This window comes from Rhipicephalus microplus, chromosome 4 (genome assembly GCF_043290135.1).
Source record: "Rhipicephalus microplus isolate Deutch F79 chromosome 4, USDA_Rmic, whole genome shotgun sequence".
NCBI lineage: Eukaryota > Metazoa > Arthropoda > Arachnida > Ixodida > Ixodidae > Rhipicephalus > Rhipicephalus microplus.
The window spans coordinates 166,454,103-166,477,209 of NC_134703.1; the positions used below are offsets into that span (position 1 = coordinate 166,454,103).

Consider the following 23,107-nt stretch of genomic DNA (forward strand, 5'->3'; position numbering starts at 1 on the left):
AGGCTAGATGGCGCATGCCGTCACCCCGACTCAAAGGAGAGGCCTTTAATCATCATCATCATCGAGAGGGAGGGCAAAAGCAGAGGGTAGGGAAGCGCGGTCGCGGCTCACGTTTGGAAGCACATTGCCGTGCGCTTGTGATCAGTACCGGCACCCGGGAATTCAAAGCTTTCTTTGTGTAGAACTCTGGTTTATTGAAACCCCACAGCTTGTGCCAAGCGGCTCGGCACACCTGCACAATGCGCCAGATCAGGGGCGGCGCCAGGATGTTTTTACTGGGGGGGCAACCACGAAAAGTGAGTTCCTCCGGGGGGGCAAGCTAGCTCTGCTCCTACTAGGTTTTCAATATATGCTTCCGGGCACTTGGGTGGGCATAGGCGGGGCAGGCGAGAATTTTGGGGGGGCTCCAGCCCACCCTTGCCCCCCCCCTGGCGCCGCCCCTGCGCCAGATGGAAGTTACGATGCAGGATGGTGGGAAGAATGTCGAGGAACGTGCGGACGCTACCGGCGTTTGTAAGCGAGATTTCTACAAGTTCGGCGTACACGTTCGGATGGAGGAAGATCAACGCATTGAATTCAAGGCACACAAGGACATCTCCATCGAAGAGCTGTCGCCGGCTTGCAAGGACCAGAACTCTCGCCAGACCATCTCAAGGTAATACATTAGTCATTTAATTTGAATGACTTGCCGACACACGTATTCCGTGAGGGCGACGCGCAACGCCGCGCTTACTAGCTCGGTATCGTGACTTATTGCAGAGAATGTTCAGAGAAAGAATACCTCAATTTCATCTTACGTTTAAAAAAGAATACCTCAATTTCAGCTTACGTTTCAAAAGAAACGTAAGCTTATTATTATTACGCATTTACAATGGCAAATGTGCATCAGTTATGCTATGTAGGGGACGCCAATGATAAGGCAGTTTTAGAATACCGTTTGCAAGCGCTGCGGGCGTAGCGGGTGCCATATGAGTTTTAGAATAGCGTTTGCCCTGCTGACAACCGCAACGCACGGTCGCAGTGACGCCGTAGCCTTGAAACCAGCGCTTGCCAGCCACATGCGGGCTGTTATCGCTGCACGCAATTTCGGGTTTTCTGCGTGTGGTCCGTGAATGCCGACTCGCGTTACGACGGATGTGCAGTGGCAGCGGCCGCACCGCGAAGGGTCACTGTGCACTATTCGAAAACTCCCTAATAGCGAGTTTTAGTATAGCGTTCCGCGAGTCGTTGCGGTGCGGTTGCTGCCACTGCGCATGCGTCGTAACGCGAGCCGCCGTTCACGGCCCACCCACAGAAAACCCGAAATATCGGGTGGTGTGTGCGGCCCCCAAACGCTGGTTTCGAGGCTACGGTGTCGCTGCGATTGTGCGTTGCGGTTTGCAGGAGGGCAAACGCTATTCTAAAGCTCATATGACGCCCGCAGCGCCTGCAAACGTTATTCTAAAGCTTCCGAATGTAGTTACAAAGTGGTAACGTTCCCGCTGCTCTCGGTTGTAGCGCACAATCACTTGGTGTGGTTTGTTAGTGCGTGTGTTGAATGCGGAAGTGCGGGAATTTGTAATGTCTACTTCAGTGAATTTTTCGTTAAAATTTTCACCTGTTCAGGAAAATTCCAGCTAGGGAATTCAATATCTTGAGTGTATTGTAGTATTGTGGCTCACTATAGCTTAATTAGCATAAGGTTCGAGCTCAACAAATCAGCTGGTAAAATACCTACATGTGCACATGGCCAACTGTTAAAATTGTTGAAATTCACACTTACCATATAAAGTTGACTTTATTGATTCTTATGCGATTTATGTTTGTAAGGAATTTGACTGCAACTGATTCATATTAACTCTATGTCACTGTGTTTAATTGACATCCCGCAGAACCATCTGTGCCTTCTTGAACACTGGGAGAGGTGGGACTATTTTTCTGGGAATCCTTGACAATGGTGATGTCAACGGTCTCCATCTCACAGAATACCAAGTGAGTCAGTGAAGGACTGTATATAGCCTATTAATTATTGCTTTTGCGAGATTGCAAAGCTTGCAGCAGGGCTCTGCACTACCCGTTTACTGCTTTGTCGTTCTAGAGGCAATATAACTGTATGAGCTTGTTCAAATGTGATAGTGAACAACTCGGCGTGTTGGTACTGCATGATACGAAATAGAAGGTGCAAAGAAGACGACGGACGAAAAGGAGACACACTGAGAGCCCCACTTGTAACAATGTTTATTCCAAGAAAAATGAAAGATAGTTATGCAGACTGTCACATTACATTGCTGCGCAGTCACATTGAGATATTGCAACTCTTTCTGAGATAAAAGTACGAAGGCCACACTAGCGCAATGATTCCCGGCTTTAATTATCTTTTTGTCTCAGTTATTAATTTGTTCCACTTGTCACGGCTCTTGGCAATCACGGATCGTGTGCAAAAAACCGGTACACACTTTCAATCTGTCCAATGTGTTGCAAGGTGATCCTCTCTGCCATTTCTAACATTGTTACAATCCTGTATGAGCCTGCCGTTAAGCATTGTTCAGTTTGGCCTACGTGCTTGGACAGAGGAATATCGTAGACCACACCAATCTGGCGTTCGGTATATTTACTTTCGTGGTTTATGATACAGGCTGTTGCTTTTTGAAGGCAAGAGTTTGACATTTCGCGAAGTTTAGACAATTTCAAAGCTGCAGAGATGGTCACCTTCATCTGCTAACTTAGCAATCTTCAAGTTATGGGGCACACTATGAACATATGGTAACACGGCTCTCTTTTTTTGTTTACACTAGTTGGCTTTCAGTCCACTTGGCGGCTTCATGATTAATTTTTTAAATATTGTTTCAGCTACACAGCGCCTGCGTGTTCATGTCTTTTCTCTTGTGAGTGTGTTTGCGGAGACATTGTAGAGATTGCAAGTGTGTACTAGATCTTTGCAAAAGCTTTATGATTGCCATGAGTTGAGACAAGTAGAACAGATTATAATTGAGGCAAAAAAGAGATTGTTGCATGTGGCCTTCGTGTCTTTATTGCAGAAAGATTTGCAATATCTCAATGTGACTGTCCAGCTATGAATTGTGACAACACTGTCCACAGGAATAGCAACAGTTTTTTCTTGGAATAAATTCTGCTGTAAGTGATGGCACCCTGTGTGTGTCCCCGTTTTTGTCCATCGTCTCCTTTGTGCCTTCTATTTCGAAAGTTGTTCGGCTGGCCGAAGACGCTGCCAGGATTCAAGGCCTGGCCGCTGCCTGAGGAAGGGGTTACAGAGGGGCCAGTCTCCCAGCCCCCTACCACCTTTCACCCCAGCAGGGACAATTCAATAAAGTTTCTTCTCTCTCTCTCTCTCAAAAATTGTTGCAACTGTAAAAATACCACAGTGAATAAACTGTCTCTACATGTGAGGCCATTGCTGTGTACATTGCTGCGTATCTATGCTTATGTAAAGGAACTCTGTTTTGTGAGGCCACTTGAGGCATCACTAAGTTTTACTGGCCATGTACCAAGGGATTGTAAAGTGCACTGTAAACATTTTATGCATGCTTCTAGAGGGAAAAACAGGCGTCTCTGACGTGATGTTCCCCATTCTTTTTTTTTTTCCAGAAAGACCACTTGGCATTGAGTCTTGAAACCTTGATGCAGCGGTACAAGCCAGCTGTCCCAAAACACATGTACGAGCTGCGGTTCGTTCCAGTCATCTCTGAGGGTTTGCCATTGCCAACAAACGAAAGGTGCGATGCTCAATTTATGTTTTGTCATATGTAAGACATTCTTTTTTTCTCTTTTTACATTATTTGATAGGCAGTGAAAGTGCTTGGCAGTTGAAAAGGGTCTCTACTCGTTCTTTGTTGGGTGCTAGTCAGGAATCTTAAGTGGTAGTCACTGCAAAATATACTGTAAGTGTGACCACACTTGTTTGTCTTCCACTTATGGCAATAGTGAGTTATTTCTTGTTTAGCTCTATTTGTAACTTCAAATCTAAGCAAGTTTCTTTCTTCGCATGTTGTCTTGCTTGGCGCCCGATCCCGAGTAGTGCAGCACAATATCCAAGATAATGTGAAGATGTGTAATGCCATATTTTGTTTGTTTTTTTTTGCCTACCCATTAACCTGTTGCACTGAGACAAACATGCGCTCTTGTTTTTGCAGACGTGAAATGAACAGCAAGGAGAGGTTCAGGCCACACAAATTGCAGTGTTCGACGCCATGCTGGTGTGACGATGAAGCTACTGCTCAGCTGAGTGTTGTAAGCCCCAGCCATATTGCTACCCTGTGCACATTTTTTGCTTATTCTGCCTTTCGTAGTGGCTTCTATGAGAAAGTGCACATGATTGCGCATTTTATTATTTAATGCTGGTTACTACGAGAACAATTGAAATTAAATGTAATACAGTATTTCAATTATTCCCTAAGAAATCATTATACTGGCCGTCCAAACACTGTTAAACATGGAGAGTATGCTGGATCAAGTGTAGTGGGAGCTTTCATGGTTGACATTGCCTTTACTGTAAAAGGACTAATCAGTGTTTGATGCAAACAACCCTGCCATGCCTATGTGACTTCATTTCTTTTAGCTTTGTGATCATAAGCACTACCAGCAGATAAAATACAGTGCAATTCGAAGCACATCCTTGACCTCTTAATGCATTATAGATGAAAAATGAATTATTGTGTACAAGCATGTTCAGAGCCTAACAACTATCTTTTAGGTTGAGGGTGACAGCTTGGTGAAGGACACTCAAACTTGTGGAGATTTGTGGTTAAAATTAAATATTTACATTCTATGAAATGGGGCGAGTCAAGCGAGGCCTCCAGGTGAATAAGCACCTCACCCCACTGAGCTAAGTCCTGAGCAAAGCCTATGTGCATGGCAATACAAACAGGTTTAATTTTTAAGAAAAGTGTTCATGTGTTTTTAAATGCAACACGTAAATGTCTCACCAGAATGACCCTGACAATATTTTCTTTAGATATATTGCATGTTATATATTTTGTTTATATTCAAGAGAGATTTAAATGACCACAGCATAAAATTAAAAACAAAGCTGTCCTCATTACGGTGGCATGTCGTCTAATCTTTAATGCTATAACAATAGTTACTTATCAATGTTTATGCAAGTGAAAACATCTGCTTTATGTTGGCTGCTGCACTTAAAATTGTATTTTTCTGTATTTTAGCCATTGCATTAATGTTATACTGCTAGTAAGTTTTTTATAGTGCTGTTTTTCCAGTCTGAATGTTATGTATTGGTTTGTGGCCTAGCATACGTGTATACTGTTCGATTCGCTATATTTCTTGCATTCATTGATTTTTTTGTCCTGCATAAACCAGGGCAGATCCGTGATGCGGTATGTTGTGGAGATTAGGCTATCTGCATGGGACAGTTCTGACCCGAGAAACAGTGTGTTCAATAAAAGCAAGATGGGCATCCACCCCATGTTTGACAACGAAGAGGATATCTGCTTTTTGCGCCGTCAGGGCAGCAACATTCGGGTAATTTCACATCTATGCCTTCACATCTGGCGGCTTGAACTCACTCGGAGTGCTAACGGTTTTAAGTTGCTTGCTCTGAGGTTTATTTGAGACTACTAGATTTATTCACTTGGGAGGATGTCGAGGCATGCTCATTGATACAGTTCATTAGAATACATGGCACTTAACGAACGCACATACACAAGGCAAGAACAAAGATGGGTGCTGTTCTTGCTCTTGCCCTATGTATTCTAATATATTTGTGCATCATTGTCAAACTTCAATGCCCTTGCACAATATGTTCCTTTTTTGAGAACTAGTAGATAACGTTGCTTATTATAAATGCTGCTTAACATGTTTTGTGTGGTGGTTTTCGGCACAGTAAAAGGAGGAGTTTAAACGTCCACGATGCAAGGAATTGTCATTGTTACCAGTACAACCTTTTCCTCATTCTACGTCAATGAAGTATTAACAAATAGTTTCAATATTGTATCAGTTGTACTACCTGCGTTATGCACAATTCAATATAATACAGAGCTTGACTAAGAAATGCAGACCTGTCAGCATTACCATCATTGTGACATATAACACATTGCAATAACATTTGCTGATCTCATCCAGAAGTATACCAAGCATGATGATGTTGCTAATCGATAAAATAATAATACTTAACGAGTGCTGTCGACATTTCTTCTGGCTTTTGCACTTGCCCACAGCATCTGATACTAATTACGGGAACAAAGCAAACCAGTGTATTATGACATCACGAAGGCCTTAATTTGGATACCACAGACTAAAATATGCTGTCTCCACCATTGCATGCTATCCTAGGCCTGTGTTCATAACTTGATGAAGACCTGGGCCTTCATTATATATAGTGGTCAAGTGCATGGAAAATGGAAGAAATGTCACAGTGTGTCATTATTTAGCTCTGAATGCACGTGAAGTGGTTAGGCTTTGTTGTGAATAGAAACTTTTGCCAGATTTCTGTTCATAGTGGCTTGTTTTGAATACATGTTCGCATCGCAGTGAATTAAGCAGCTTCACAGGAGGTCAGTCTTTATTTTTGATTAATTTAAAATCCTGTAAAATGAACTGCGGCGTGCATCTTATGTTTCATTGATTGATATGTACTGTTTAATGTCCCAAAACGGCCATATGATTATGAGAGATGCCGTAATAGAGGGCTGCGGAGATTTAGACCACCTGGGGTTCTTTAACCTGCACTCAAATCTGAGCACATGAGCCTACAGCATTTTCACCTCCATAGAAAACGCAGCCGATGCAGCTGGCATTTGATCCCGTTACCTGTTGGTCAGCAGCCGAGTAACTTAACTAGACCACTGCGGCGGAGCATTGAATCTTACACCAGAACTGGCAATAACTATATTTAGCGAGACGAAAAAGAGTAAACATAATTTACAAAGAACAGTCAAAAAATTTGCCCCATGTAATAAATTACATCTAGTGACATTTGCCTTTACAGTGCTGAAATTGCATGCTTCGATTTGTTTCCGTTATCAGTTTCTGAAGTGGTGTCCCCCCCGTTTTTTTTTTTTGGTGTATTAGTGTACTTTGCAAGATGTTATCGACATGACCCATCAAGAAGTTAAAAATTACTACTGCTCCAAGTAAGTTTTATTGCTTGTCGAAAATGCTGCTTGCTTTTGTTTATATACTAATTTGCTGCTGACGCATATTTCAGGACAGACATTTAAAAGCCCCTAGAGGAAACTTTGACGAGCACCGCATAGCATTAGGTAGTACGTTGCATTGCCAGTAGAGCTTGACATGCCCCACGTGTGAAGAGAAAGGCCTTGAGGAAGATTTCCAGCAGTATTTCAATCAAATATACATGAGCACATTGCTTTCTGAGGCATCGAATATTGTGCTTCGCATTTTTATGTTGAGTTCCATTGTATATGTTCCTTGGCACCAGTCTGACCCGGTGACCTCAGACTCATTAAAGTATTCATATTAAGAAGTAGCTCCGTAACATTTTGACTGAAGTATAAGAATATAAGTGTATGTTTATTGAAACCAATAAGCAACAGTATACCACAGAGTGTGACCACTGTCACCACAAGCTGGTCTGGCCTAGTCAATAGTACTCTTTAAATTGTGAAATTCTAGTCTAAGGTTCCTAAGCATATTATAGATTTTCGAAACCTATGCTGTTCACATGGGAAAAAAAAAAAGGAAAATAACACCACTTCTTCATGCTTCCAGGAGTCTTTTGCTACATTGCTAACTTGCACAATTTTGTGTTGCGATGATGGAAGTAGCTTGCAAATTACAGTTTTCCTCATGAAGTTTGGAATTTTCCCAAAATGCATATCAAATTATAACGCACTATGCATTTAACATAAATTTGGCATATCTTATTTTTCACATTAGACATTTTTACCTCTTGTGCGATGTTGTGTAATGTGAGATGTATATCTTGGTTTGCTTTGAAAGGACCATTCACTTGTAAACCAACAAGAGACCTGCAAATTTACACCCCTTATATAGTGAATGCACATTATTTAGGATTATTTTGTAAACCACAGATATTGTGATTTAAAGAAAAAGGAATTTGGTGTGTTTACAAGTGTAACCACTTATTAAACCTCACAACTCTACTTATCCAACAGTCTAGATTATTCAGATCCTCTCCACAAAATCAACAAGGTGAGGTTTCTATATTGTATCGTTGATTTTAGCTGGAACTTCAATGCTTCTGCCTATTAAGGTAGACATTATTACTAAATACTAACGTATTGTGTTTTTTCCATCACCTTGAGATTCCTGCTGTGCTGCGAACTCACCTTTTCCTCAGAATCTCCGTTACGCAGTCCTTCCCCCGACTTTCTCTTGCCCCTGAACGCAAAGATCACCTTGGGGTTGTCGGTCATTGTCGCCAAAGAAAGAGTTCACTTGGAACGTGTTCATGAACATCTTAAAGAACTAAAGAGTTGTGCATCAAAACGAGATCACAGGTGTGAAATGAATGTTTGGTGTGTACGCACTGCTTTTTTGTGTTTCTTGCATCCGTTTTGGTACACAGAACTATATTGCCACTGAAAACATTTATCAGATGTATACTTTCCACACAGCATAAGGAAAATAATTTTTTAATTATATGGAGTGCTGGGTAAGAAATGAACAGGTAAACCTAGGCACTGCAGTTTCTTGTGCCTCTTGCCTCTGATATTCCTAGCTCATTGTGAAAGATGCAGTGCTTGAGCTTGGGAGCAGTTATATACAGAACTAAACGGCTGAACGAGGCCAAACTCCTGTTTGCAATGCTTTTAAATAATAACACATTCTAAACGTTGAGTGAGCGCTGTTAATTGTTCATTGCAGTGCATAAGTAGGCGAAAGTAATAGCAAAATCATTTTGTGACCGAGTTTTATTGTAGGAGTAATTGGCTGTTAAATAGCTATAAAGATGCTGCATATGTTACACCAGCCGCACCTCTAAAAACGGGAATTTAAGTGAAACCACCATTAGACTTTAGGTAAGACAGAACAATAGGACGGCATTAAACTGCATAATTAAGTAGCATTGTGTGAAAAAAATGGAATTCGAGAAGGAAGGGGTGGTATAGCTTTGCCATCCCACTTACCACCACTGCAGCGAAGCTGCCTTTTTCATGTACAACAAGAAATGCGTGCAACTAGCCATCACCCGCTTGAGGTCGCACAGTAGTCGGCACGGAAAGAGTTTGGTGTAGATGATCACACTCTATTTAGTGGAAGGTGTGTGTCCTTTCCTTGTGACTCGGTGGATTGGTCAGTTCAAAAACCTAGGACTAGCAGAGCGTTGAACCACGAAAACTAGCATGGAAAGCAGGAGCCCATGTGAAGTGCAGCCGCACACCATGGGGGGCCCCCTCTTCCGCAATAAGCATTGTGTTTGAAGTCCAGCGCTTGTTCTCTTTTACAGTCTTGCGTCTTTCGTCGATTTCCCCATCCAAATATTACGAAGCAAATCGCACAGCAAGCAGCATTAGTGATGTCCTGTTTCAAGCATCGTTGCGACAAATGAGCATCTACGTCTAGTTGAATATAGAAAACTGGCGAAGCAAGGCGCAGATTACTCGATTTGATTGTCTAACGAGTGCATGAAAAAGTAGAGGAAACACAACACATCGCACTACCACAGTGTTCTGTCCGCATGCATTCATGTTCTGTGCAGTACTTCACACAAATTTTATGGCGATCCCAATCTTGCACTTGCACAATTAGGCAACCTTGCTAAGCCCGCCAACTGGATCGTTTGTTTGATACATAATTCATTTATTGTTTGCCCCTTCCTTCATTAATGGCTGTGTTCTTTGACTTTTTCTATATACTTATGCCGCAAACAGCTGGCACTTGCTCTCTTAGACCATAGTTTCCTTAAAATAACTAACGGAATTCTGGCGCTGCAATCGTTCAGCGACCATGGGAATTATGGGTAGTACACAGATTTGCCTAGTCTTCGTACTTGCAGGCGGCGAATCTCACTAGCGCAACTGCTTAACGTTTGTGGATTTTTGTTTCGTGAGAAAACAGCTCCAAGCCACACGAACACACACAAAGCCAGAAGTACGAAGATTAGACAAATCTGTGTACTACCCTATTGTTCCCATGTTCGCTGAGGCACCGTGCGTTGCAGCTCCCGTAGACACTAGTGCCAGAGTTCCCTCTAGTGTATATTAGGAAACTCTACAATTTAGACTGCTGAGAAATATAAGCAATTACTTCCATACGCTTAGAAGCACTTCTAAATTGTTGCCGATCTTTCCCTTTGAACTGTCAATGCTCCTTCTCTCACTTTCAGAGCAGTTATTGTAATACTAACTTTGCTCACCTTTTATTCATGCATATTGTGTGAGACGGAATACATACTTGATCGTCAGCCACAATATGTAGGTATTTGATGCTGCTGAACACATATTTAATAAAATAACCACCGTCACCCAACAGTTTACTTACCTATCGGTCAACAGTTCAAGCAGAAAAAAAAAGCAAGTATTTTGGCAGAGCAGTAGAATTTATCACTAAAATTTTTAGACACGTGTAGGAAAGTTTGCTTTTTCCAAAACACCGATTGCCTACAAGAACTGCCAAGCCAGAGCACTGCAGATATCTATACAACTGACATCTGTACCCGCTGTGGGTTTAGCAGATTTTTTTTAATGCCTTTATAATTCAACTAGATGCAGCCACAAATGGCCATACTAGCGTGTTTAACTTTTCAAACAAAACAGCCAGCAAAGCTGAGTTATTGCAGAGGTGTGGACATGCAGCTAAGTTTTCAAGGTCGCAGAACTGTCAGTTCAAAACCACCACAAAGGAACAGCTCAAGAAAAAAAGGCACAAGGAACGTCCTTTTTATTTTATGTGAAACAGAGCGATTCACTTCTTGGCCGCTGCTGTCTTGGCCGAAATTTTGCCTCCAACCTTGGCCTTCTTTGCGGGCTTCTTCGAAGCAGGGTCCTTGGCCTTGCCACCCCTCTTTTTGATCGCAGCTGCACGGCGAGCCTCAAATGACTGCTTCAGAGAGAGCTGCCAAGGCTTCAGCTTGCTCTCATCCAGCTTCACCTGGAAGCATTCAAAAGACATCATCACACTCGGACTCTGTTGAAGACTTAATAAGACGACTTCAACTGTGCTAGAGTAAAAAAATCTCTTAACTAGAGACTGTTGTTAGAAAATTGAAAAAAAAAAAAAAACAATCGCCTATAAAATATTGGAGAGCAACAGCTTGCCCATGACGGTCATAAGAGCTTCCGCAACACTGTTTTAGCCCACGGGTTCTCAAAATGGGTTCCGTAAACATCTTTGATGGGCCCTGCGACACAATTTGAGCACAAATTTTGGTCAGTTCTTCTAATGCCGTGGAACATGAAGATGCCATAGTGCAAATAGTAACACCGAAATCGACACTTATAATTTTAATTCATAGGAAAAAACAACCTTGGTTTCGAACCACGGCGACACAAATCAGCTATTTTTTTTATGGGAAGTCATGTCATGTGATGTGACAACAAAGACAGTTCGCATTTGATTGGTTGGACGCAACAAGCAGCATGCAATATTGATGTGGTAGCTAGGTCGTGAACACTAGAAAACAGCAAAAATGTTTTTTATACTGTCTAAGAAAGGAAGCATTCCTGTTTCTAAATGATGCATGTTTGAAACAACGAACATGACAGTCTGCAAACGAGGCTAGGTTACCGCAGCAACTAAAGGTGAAAAAGCATGCCACATTTTTAGCGAGCCAAAAAATGAGACATGCAGCAGACACCAGTGTTTCCATATATCTCGTTTTCTATGCAAGCCGAAAAGTGACCTCACCCAAAGCCTGTGTGTGTATCTAACACAGTGTGACTGTAGGAGCGTCTGCTACCTGACGCACGTGGTTTAAAGAGAGCGGTAGCTAGGTATTGTGTGAAGGCCACCATGAGATGACATTGCCGGTATGCTTGTATGAGACACGCTGTGATTAGAAGTGGTCTTTGACCTCAGCAGGCAAGTGAAATGCGAAAGAGAACGTTCCTCATCATCATCTGCTCGAGTTTTGAACTTTGAGGACTCATGACTTCACTTTTCGTGCACAATACCAACACGGCTGCGATCGGACAAGCCGTTCACGAGTTTGAGGCAATTGAAACGAAGATCATTTGGGGGAGGGGAGGGTTGCGGCCATTTAAAACAAAAAAATCGCGAAAAAGTTGTTTTTTAAAAACCACATTTTATGGGTTGTATGTCACATGAACGACCTATTCTGTAAATATCAGCACCTAATTGAACTCCAAGTGCAAAAAAAAAAAAAAAATGCTACAGATGTAGTGACACGTATCCCGAAGGAGTACAGCCACCAGCGTGGGTTCGGCCTTAGCAAGCCGCAGGGCTCGCGTTAACCATCGCCGTGGTGAGAACACCATCCTGCTCAAGGTCGCAACACTAAATTTTCTGTGGCTACACCAAAACGCAGTACAGCTCGTTGCAAAGGCGCAGCAGGAAAGCGAATGGGCTTATCCACGCCACGGGCGAAAAGTACTACACAGGGTGCCATGAGCACGCCTCCGTGGTAAAGGTAATTCACGGAGACACTGGGACCAAGGCCCAGCTGCTCGAGCGAGGGCAAAAGCGCTCGTATTGGCTTCGGAGGAAGACTGGTCGGCGTAGCTTGGCCACACACTAGGACATTGTACCGCCCTCCGGCCCAGCGTACGCAAAGGGACAACAAAAGGTGAGCATTCACCTCGGGCGCCAGGCGCCGTCAGCAAAATTCGACGAGCGCCAAACGGGAGTCGACGGCTGGAAAAGGGAATGCGTGCTCACCGTAACCCGTCCCGAATAATATCAGACTGACTCCCGCACGCGCGCAAAACCTCGCGGGATACTATGCGCGAGGGCGTCACAGTCGACATTTGCTACCGGGTGAGAGGGGTTAAACGTCATTCCTCGCTCTCCCAACGCAGCAGACAGCGGAGAAGGGAAGTCATGTCGGGTAATGAGAACGGCAGAAAAGGCGGCAAAGCCCGCGCAAAGGCAGCGTGCTAGCCTCAATTCCTACACAGTCAAACCTTGATATAACGAACATGAATATAACAAATTATTGACTATGTCGAACTACTGACAAAGTATAAAGAATTACACGTACTTTGGCATTTCCTAGCGAACTAATTCGAGCGCGCAATGGATATACCGAATTTCCCGTACCAGAATACAAGCGCTTCGGGAGCGCACGTTCGGTTTCTCCGCACCACAGCGGCAGTTAGGCCGACCCGCATTTACATCCGATGCGCCTGCAGCGCCTTAAGCAGTGTAGCTGCATACACGGCAAATTTTTTTTAAGAGCTTCAGAGATTGGCAAGGTTCACTCTCTAAGCATACAGATAGGGCCGCTTTCTAAAATCTGATGCGTCGGTAGAATAGAGTGGCCTTGACGATCGACGGCATGGACGCGTCAGTTCACATGCCACCATTCCGGGCTAGCGGTTGCTTTGTTGTTGGGTGTGTGTGGTGTTTTTTTCATTTGCACGCTTTTGTGGCGCTAGGCGGTGTTGTACACTGTCACCATGGCACAAAACGGGAATAAACGGACTTACTTGACGTATGCGACAAAACTAGAGATTATTCGGCGTTTTGAAAGAGGTGAAAAAAAGTCAGTCCTTGCTGATGCTCTCAAAGTACCTCGCAGCACACTAAGGGGGCAGACTGGTCTTAGACATTTTTTTTGTTTATTTCTTCATTGCTCCTGATCAAACTGCACGAAATTGTGCAGTTTTTTCTGCTGATTTCAAGTACTTAATTAGTTTCCCTGCAACCCACCTTGTTCCTGAGATAAAGTTCACTCCCTATTGTTTAAGGCCGCCATAGAAAAAAAGTAATTAAAAGTGATATTTAAGATATGCCAACATAAACTAATGACTATAGAGTGAAAGTATGGAAGAGTTTTTTTTGTTTTTAGGCCTTTTTTGGTTATTTTACAGCAAAATAATCTATCAATTTGCAAAAGAGTTGGAATTTATTACAATGTTGATGAGTAAATTATTAAAAAGGCTTATTCTCTAAATTCTACTCCCATATTTGAATTCTACACACATACAGGTTTCCATTGCAAAAATAATTATTGTTGTACCTGCCCTAGCTGCAGAGATATTGAGGCCTCAAAATTGAACAGCCGTAAATTTACTTTTTTTTTGAGAAAAATGACAAAAAAAAATCGAAAGCACACAGTTTCTTCAAAAAGCAACAATCATGGTGCGCATGTTTTGCAATCCTCATAAAGGCGCTCATAAATTGGTAGTAGACCTTTAGACACAGGTGCTGGCAAATTATAAACAAGCCTCAAAGTCGGTTCCCCATTTTTTTTTTGCAAGTTCCGCATGTTAACAGCACCAAGAATTTGGACAGTCGATCGAGTACGAACAAAAAAATTACGGTCAATCTATTGCCGTTGGCAAATCCAAAATGGCCGCCCCCTACGTGCGTCAGCCATTTCTGCCTATGTGTTTCCCATGTGCGGTACTTCGTACGTGTGCTGAGGAGTACGTCATCTAGTAGTGCATTACAATCGACGGCCTGGAAGGGCCGACTCCCAAAACTCGAGTGCACCACGATGCCACTTTTAAAAGAAAAGTCATCGCGTGTACAGAAACTAACGGAAATCGGGCCGCGTCGCGGTCGTTCGGAGTTCCCGAAACGTGCGTGCGGGACCGGCAGAAACAAAAGCAGAAGATTGTCGACAGCAAAGCTTCACGCAAAGGCTTCTGTGGACCACAGCAGGGTCGGTTTCCGCAAATTAAAGAGCTGCTCAGCGACTATGTGCTTGAGCAGCGAGCGGCCTGTGACGACAGAACTGCTCCAAGTGCGGGCTATGCAATTAGTCTTAGAAAAAGGTCTAATGTGGAGCCAGTTTAAAGCGAGCAGGTGCTGGCTGACTAACTTTATGAAGAGAAAAGGCTTTTTCCTCCGAAGGGGAACATGTATATGCGAAAAGTTTTGCGGAGGAGTACGATGAAAAGCTTCACAGTTTTCAGAGGTTGGTCCTAAACTTGCGGCGCAACAACGGCTACCTGCTTGGGCAAATCGGGAATGCCGATCAGACGCCTCTTTACTTCGACATGCCTGGCACCACAACCGACGAGAAGGGGGCGAAGCAAGTTTGCGTGCTGACATCGGTCCACGGTGACACTACAGTGACGGCAATGCTCTGTTACACGTCAGATGGGCACAAGCTTCGCCCGTACCTCATATTTAAATGGAAGACGCTCCCGAAAGGAGTCGTTTTTTCGAGTGGTGTGATCGTGCGGGCCAGCGAGAAAAATGGGTGCGCGTTGCAATTGATGTCCTACGTTTTTTTTCGCGGTGGAAATCGGGTGCGCGTTACAATCGAGGGCGCGGTAGAATCGAGTAAGTACGGTAGTTCCGTTAATAAGGCATGTTCGTTTAAGTGAGTTTTGTTTATTGGGAGTCCACTGTACAACACTTTGCAACAAAAAACAAAATATAATGAAAGCATCTAGGTTATCTGGAACTCCCCTATAACACAGACTACTACTACTACAGTTTGTAAGAACAGAAATCTTAGCCTGAGCCAAGCACGCTCCTTGCAGCAATAACCCAGTGTTAGCAATGAAAATCTGCAAAAAGAAGACAGAGGCTGGGAGTGCATATGATAACAGCATTCACTTACGCCTTTCTTTTCGGCAACCATCAACTGCCTCTTCATCTTGCGCTTCTGGTTGAGGAGAATCGCAGCCCGTCGGGTGACAGCTGCATATGGGTTGAGCCTCAACATAGCGTTGACGTTTTTCAAGGGGTTCTTCTTCTGAGTGCGGCGAACGACGCGTTTCCTGCACACGCGGTAGAAATGGTAGTGTTAGAGCACCGGAAGTAACTGAAAAATTTATTATTATTAAACAAACAAAAGAAAAAGAAATGCGACTTACTGTGGTGCCCTAAGGAGGTGACGAATTTCCTCACTCTTGAGGATACGGTTAATGTCAGAGTTTGTCATCTGCGGCTTGGGCAAACTGCAACAGAGAGAGAAGCAGTTTAAAGAACAGTTCTGTGGATCAGAACGAATGACCTGTAACTCATTAAAATGATGGCTCGTATATGTGGTTTGCAATGGCTAGTACAATCTCACGACTTCCCACTTGGTGCGTTGAAGACCGCATATGGCTGAACATCTTCAACTTTCTGCTATGACAGTGGTAAGCTGCTCAGTGCTGGAAACAATGTGGTTCTGTTGTAGATGTCTAAAGCAATCTAAAGCAAAAGACTATCTTTGAATGTTGGAACCCAGAAATTGGTATAGATACTGCCTATTACTTTTTGTCCCACCATAGCTACCACCTTTGACAGCCCGCTTAATGCACTCACTTGAAGCTCTTTTTCTCAGCCGACGGCTTCTTCCATGTGCCGTAGATCTTATCCAGTCGCCGGAAAGCGCTTTCGGTCCAGATGACAAAGCGACCCACATGACCACCAGGCGCCATCTTCAACAGGTTCAGCTGGTCAACGCGTAGGGTGTCAACACCTGTGCACAAAAAGATAGGTAAGCAACACAACACTGCTTCAAACAAATGTACAAAATGGTAGATTTTGTCTGAATATAAACTAGGAGTGTGGCTATAGGAGAAATACTGCCAAGAACGTTTAAAGAGTTCAAATATCCTGCCAACAAAACTGTTACAAGTATAACATCGAATTCGCCGCATGAAACTGTTAATTCAAACCGGACACGCATAACCTTAGATACCGTATTTACTTGCGTAATCTTCGCATAATTCTCGCACCCCCACATCGCCCAACAAAAATACGATTTCTTTTTTTTCCTGCTGTAATAATGTCTGTGCGTTCCAGCCACTGATGATAGCACGCACCATCTCTTAAGCATCAAGAGTACTATTATTGCACAGAGATTCAATTTAATCAAAGCCAAGCCCAAGTGGCAAGTGCGTGTTGCGGCTTGTTTCGTATGTTGTGTCAGTAATCTTGTCACGATTTGGGGCGATACTGAAGCTACACGGCTGCTTTCAAGTTTAAAGTGATAGATCATGCACTAAACGACAGCAACAGGGCCGCCGGTAGGCCTTTCGGAGCCTACGAGTTTTGTGTTCGCTACTGGTGACTGCAGCTGAAAGCCGCTAGGACGCGTTTGGGCCTGCCGTGTGCCTAAAACTGGGATTGATGGTTAACTTTATTTCTTCAGAAGGAAACTGCAGATGATTCTCTTAAATAGCCATCAACCCAATACTGACATCCTACGCTTACCTTTTGAGGGCTCCTGTTGGGTGACGAACGCTACCACTACGCCTGCAACGCCCACAAGCTTTGCGTATGGTATTATAATTCTCGACTTTTTGCTTGCATTTTTTGTGTCTCAAATAAATCTTGCCTTGTATTGAACGTGCGCTTTTTTTGTTGAGGTAAGTTTTAATTAGTACTTCTCAAAACTTGCTGTTGGTTGCTGGTGTGAGAATCTCAATTTGCGGCCACTTCGCTTTTTTTTCACTCTGTACGTTTTCGTGGAAAGTTTTCCCCGCGTAATTCTCGCACTCCCGAACTTTGCATCGGTTTTCTGCAAAAAAAAAAAAAAAAGTGCGAGGATTATGTGAGTAAATACGGTACTACAGTCGAAACCCACAATAACGAAACCCCGCGAGTACAAAATCCCCGCGGCAACGAAATATTTCCGGATCCTTGGCGGATGTTCATAGATGCCCATGTATTACGTATCTCGCGGCAACGAAATTTTTTTGGGCAGCGATCCCGCATTAACGAATTTTCTACCACGATGCGGGCCTTATTTTACTCTCCCGTCAAAGGTTAACTGTCGAAAATATGCTCGTATGCGAACTCAATATTTATGAACGTCTGCCTTTGCTGCGTGGCGTGTGTACCGTCCTTTTTGTTTACTTAAGGGGGCAGACTGCTCTTTGGGACCAAAAAGTGACAAAAAAAAATAATTTTTTAAAACTGACATATTACAGTTAAACCTCATTATAACAAGACAGGCTATAACGAAATAATGGATATAATGAGCAAATCCTAATGCCCCTCGAAAGTCCCCATACAAACCAATGTATTCAAAATGTTTTAACGAGGCAAAATTTGCCTGTTATGGGATATAACAAACAAATTTTGTTAGGAAGTAAAATTTTGAGCCGATGTCACGACAGTGCACGACGCGAATTAGAGACGGCGCGCAACGCGAGAACTGTGTTTAGCAGTTCTAATCTTACATACCCCCTTCCCCTTGAGTAACCGGCTCCTAGAGGGCAGCGCAAAAGAGCGCCCCCTTCTGCCCCTTCCTCTTCACAGTCACTTTCTCTGCAAGTGTTGTCGCTCGCCGACGTGAGCCGCGTTGCTTTTGCGTGCGTATTTCTTCTCTTTTTCGACCGCTTCCGCCTTATCTTTTATCGTGCTGCGCTCGTGATTCCAGCAACATGAATGCGCCAGGCGGGAAACGAAAGCGCATAACGTTAGATCAGAAGGCGGCTATGATAAGAGCTGTCGAATCGGGGACCAAAAAAGGCAACGTGGCAAGAGACTTTGGCGTATCTTGAGCAAGCAGACTTGAGCAAGCAGAAGTCTATCATCGACGCTGTTGCATGTGGCGTGAAAGGAAGCGCTAAGAGGATGAGGGCACATGCCTTGGAAGCGGTCGAAAGGGCCGTTTTTAAATGGTTCTTGGACACGCGGGCCGTGAATCTGCCGGTGAGTGGCACCTTGCTGCAAAGAAAAGCGAGAGACTTTGCCTGCATCATGGGCTATGACAACTTCGTAGCAAGTTCGGGTTGGCTCCAACGCTTCAAGGAGCGCCACGACTTGTCGGGAGAGCGGTCTGCGGCGAATCGCAATCTGTCGACGAAGCAGAGGCTACCAAGTGGGCGAAAGAAAACATCGTGCGGCTGCTAGAAAAATACAGCGCGGAGGATATTTTTCACGCGGACAAAACCGCTCTCTTTTTCAAGATGTTGCCGCACAAGACGTTAGCCCTCCAAGGCGAGCCGTGCCATGGCGGCAAACAAAGTAAGCTGCGGATCACTGCGCTACTTTGTGCAAACATGACCGGCTCTCAGAAGCTGCCAATTTTAGTAATTGGCAAAGTGCATCCCCTCGCTGCTTTAAGGGGAAGAGGCAGCTCCCAGTCAAGTACGTAGCCAATCGCAAAGCCTGGATGACCAAGGAGATTTTTTCGAAATGGCTTTGCAAATGGGACGAGAAGCTGGCAAAGGCGAACCGCAAGGTGTGCCTTGTTATAGATAACTGCACCGCCCACCATACCACTGCTGTGCTTCAAAACATCGAGCCTGCTGTTCCTTCCAGCCAACTGCACAGCAAAGATACAGCCGCTTGACCAAGGCGCGATTATGTCGCTGAAGGCAGTTTACCGCAAGCGTGTGATAGACAAGCTCCTGCTCAAAATGAGGATGAAGCGAGACACCGATGTTGACTTTGTACGCTGCGCTCGAAATGCTTCAGGCGGCGTGGATGAGTGTGACGGCGACCACGATCACAAACTGCTTTCGACACGCCTCATTTGCCGACGCACCAGACGCCAACGATGAGTCATTAGACGAGCCCATTGTGCCGGACGGTTTTGCCACATCAGACGAAGTCGCTGCATCATGGACGGCACTTAGTGACGCCGGTGTCGTGCCTGACAGCGAGTCGTTTCGCGACTATGTGAGTGCGGACTCTGAAGTGGTGGCAACGGAGCAGCTCCTGGATGACGATATTGTGCGCGCTGTCAGTGATTGTAACGAAACCTGTGACAACTCTGTCCACGAACAGGAAACAAACGTGCCGACGGCGTCGTAGGCATTAGACGCGATGGACGTACCGTGCCGCTACTTCGGCGCTCACGAGGGCGGCGAAGATGGCTTGAACATTGCGGCCGCAGCTGAGCGAGCCATCGTTCGCATCAGGAAGATGCATCAACGTCCAATTACGGACTTCTTTGCAGCTAAGTCTGCCTGAAATGCAAGCTGCGTATTTTGAAGTGCATTAAAACAGGTGCATGACTTTTTCCTTTTTATTTGGGAATGCGGTTATTTTGTTGCATACCACCATGCGGGGGGATACTATTTCGCCCGCTACTTTTTGGGGGTAAGTACAGTGCATAATATTTGCGGTAAATGCCCGCTACGGCTATAACGAAATATTGCTTATAACGAGCAAATAGTAACAGCCCTTCAATTTCGTTATAACGAGGTTTAACTGTGGGTGTCTGCCAGTATTTTGCCATCTCTGCAATTTTTACACACCAGGAAGTGGTAATTTTTTTGTGATGTCATTCTAACTGTCCAGATTCTTGGTGCTGTTAACATGCAGAACCTCCAAAGAAATGGGAAACAAACTTCGAGGCCTCTTTATAATTTGCCGGCACCTGTGTTAGAAGTTCTGCTACGAATTTATGAGCACTTTTATCAGGATTGCAAAACATGCCCACCATGATTGTTGCTTTTTGAAGAAGCTGTGTGTTTTCAGTTTCTATTTTTCTCAAAAAAGTGAATTTACGACTGTTCAATATTGAGGCCTCAATATTTCTGCACTGCAGCTAGGGCAGGTACAAAAATTCTTTCTCCAATGGAAACCTGAATGTGTGTAGGGTGCAAGTATGGGAGCAGAATTTAGAGAACAAGCCTTTTTAATTAATTACTGATCAAAATTTTAACACAATTCCAACTGCTTTAGGAAATGGATAGTTCATTTTGCTGTAAAGTAATAAGAAAGGATTAAAAACAAAAAACTCTTGCATTATTTCAATCTATAGTCAATATTCTATGTTAGGATATTTTAAATATCACTTTTAATTAAGTAATTTTTTTCTATAGCGGCCTTAAACAATAGGGGGTGAACTTAAGTTATCTCAGGAACAAGGTGGGTTACAGAGAAACTAATTAAATAAAATTTGCGGAGAGATAGAAGAATACTTGGGGAAACCAAATATGTCAATTTTAAAAAATGAATTTTTTTTCTCACTTTATGGTCTCAAAAACCAGTCTGCCCCCTTAAGGGGACACATGGGTCTTAGGGCCCTCTCATTTATTTTTGAACCAAACGTGAGAAGAGTTGGCATGCTTACTTAGTTTGTTCACCTGATTCTAAAAATGTAGTTATTTTTACTGTAGCTTCATTAGTTAAATAATCAAGACAACAATTTCTATTGTTCTTACCACAATAGAAGAATAACCACCTGTCAAATATTTATAAATGACATAGGGATTGACAGTAGAAAGCATAAGACATACAACATAGGAAGCACTTTTTTGGTTGGGTCATTATTTCTTACTTTACAGTACACTAAACTTCACAGTTCTGAATGTGGCCATTGTGTGGTCGCACAAAAGACTAGTTTTAAAAACTTGCATCAAGAGAGATCGAAATCTGCTTCCTATGTTGTGTGCTCCAAACATATAGCTTCAGGCTGCAAAAAAAAAAAAAAAAAAACTGCTATCTCTAATAGTTTTCGATGTATTGCAGTGATTATCATGCAGGGTGTACAAAATTGCCATTTTGAGAGAATGAAGAAAACTAAGAATTCTAATATTTTTAACTGTAAAAATGTATGTACTTAAGGGGGACGCGGCTTTAGGATCGCGAAAAATGGCAAAAAAATCTATTTTTTGAAACTCAAGTTTTCAGTTTCTGGAACCCTTTTTCTATCTGGTTCCAAAATATCTACACTGAAAACCGCACAGAAGTGCTTCGGAAAATTCGTTTCAACCACCTAGGTAGCAAAATTTTTTCTGGAAATGGCAAGAAAACGACGTTTTTCAAAAAATTATAGCTTCGCGTTGCTTGGGCCGGGAGTCGGCTTCTTGGGCTCATCGGAAAGAGCATTTCTTTGTGTTTAACTTTCCCGCCTCAGCTGGCTCCTCCCTTTAACAACAAGCGAGCAAAAAGCAGATGTTTGAAGGTCGTTCCGAGGCCCTTGATTGGCCGTGGTCGCCATGTTGCCTTAGCTCACCTCGCCATTGGCCCGATGCTCGCTCCGGGAGAATGTTGTCTGCTGCTTGTGTGTCGCGAGGACATGGCTCTCGAAAATCGCCACTTCGTGACGTGTTCACGGCTTGATAATCACTTAAGATATAACTACGCTTTAGTTACGAGAAGTAAGCGAATGGGCGATCAGGTTACTACGAGCGGGAGCGCAGTCTACGAGCGCCGCGCGTCATCGGAGTCGTCTTTAGCCCTAACTCCGCCGACAGCGAGACTGCGGGCATGAACGACGCGCAAGTGCACACTTGGCGACGTGCTTCTTCGCAAGGAATGTAGCACATCACTCGCTAGCTCCTCTGAATCACGTACGGGCATTTTACGCATCGGCAGCGGACAACCCAATCAAGCCCTTCACCCCCCCCCCTCTCACTGCCAAGGATCGCTCGGAACAGCGGCTAGCAGTTTCGAGCGATCTTTGGCAGTGCATTACGCGCCGGCTGCACTGTCCACGCGGCCGCGCACCCCACGGTCATATGGAGTGCTTGGAGCCTGTAGATTAGAGTTTCCGCGACCGGCTGTATGAATCAGGGGCACGAATTTTTATATGCCTGTTTCGTGTCATTAATGATACTGCTAGAAATTCCCGTGCCACCAGTCTTCTGCCCATAACTGTTATTTAGAAAGAAGGCATACCTCGTCATGGTGTGATCCATTTTTCTGATGCAATAAACCTCTCTCCAAATAAAGAAAAGTTCAGTGAATATTTGTAATCAAGTACTTTATTATGCTAATTACAACTTCAGCTCAAGAAAGTATGCGTAGTAATTTCAGTATATGGTTTTATTCAATTACAATCTTTTCTGTCATACCTATCACACCACTCCTTCATACAAAGAACTTGGTTTGAAATCCATACTTGTCCTTTGTAAATCATGAAAAGGAGCAAATCATGAAAAGAAGTCAAATATCGCAAGACAAACCTGAGATCACAATTTTTAGGCGTCTTAGAGACGTAAAGAAAAGTTGAAAGTTTAAACGCAGCTTTCTCAATACTGTTTTTTTTTTTTTGACATTACGCTCAGCCCCTCCACATGGTTCAATGAAGAGATAATTTGTTTCTCGTAAAGTATTTGTGGTATCGCTTCAAAATTTTTATGGAAGCACTGTGAAGTTATTCTTAGTGTTTGTGCCAATTTTTATCAATATCCAA

At 43.6% G+C, this 23,107-nt stretch overlaps 2 protein-coding genes across 3 annotated transcripts in view; one reads left to right on the forward strand and one right to left on the reverse strand.

Annotated features, from left to right (window-relative positions):
• Positions 1-447: 447 nt before the first annotated feature.
• LOC142813831 (schlafen-like protein 2) lies at positions 448-7,338 on the forward strand. Of its 2 annotated transcripts, XM_075891767.1 has the most exons (7): positions 448-655; positions 1,872-1,971; positions 3,586-3,713; positions 4,131-4,227; positions 5,314-5,475; positions 7,024-7,085; positions 7,160-7,338. In XM_075891767.1, the coding sequence occupies exons 1-7, from the start codon at positions 450-452 to the stop codon at positions 7,170-7,172; spliced, it is 768 nt and encodes a 255-aa protein (XP_075747882.1). In that variant the 5' UTR covers positions 448-449; the 3' UTR covers positions 7,173-7,338. The 2 variants fall into 2 exon arrangements, with proteins under 2 accessions (XP_075747882.1, XP_075747881.1); XM_075891766.1 differs by lacking the exons at positions 7,024-7,085; positions 7,160-7,338 and having other exon boundaries at positions 5,314-5,690.
• Positions 7,339-10,795: 3,457 nt separating this feature from the next.
• Positions 10,796-23,107, reverse strand: part of RpL4 (ribosomal protein L4) — a 29,101-nt gene continuing 16,789 nt past the window's right edge. The window contains exons 5-8 of the mRNA XM_037423560.2: positions 16,327-16,483; positions 15,891-15,974; positions 15,635-15,794; positions 10,796-11,028 (exon numbers count right to left, since the gene is read on the reverse strand). Coding sequence (XP_037279457.2) covers positions 10,843-11,028; positions 15,635-15,794; positions 15,891-15,974; positions 16,327-16,483 — 587 coding nt within the window. The 3' untranslated portion in view covers positions 10,796-10,842. The remainder of the gene's footprint in view (positions 11,029-15,634; positions 15,795-15,890; positions 15,975-16,326; positions 16,484-23,107) is intronic.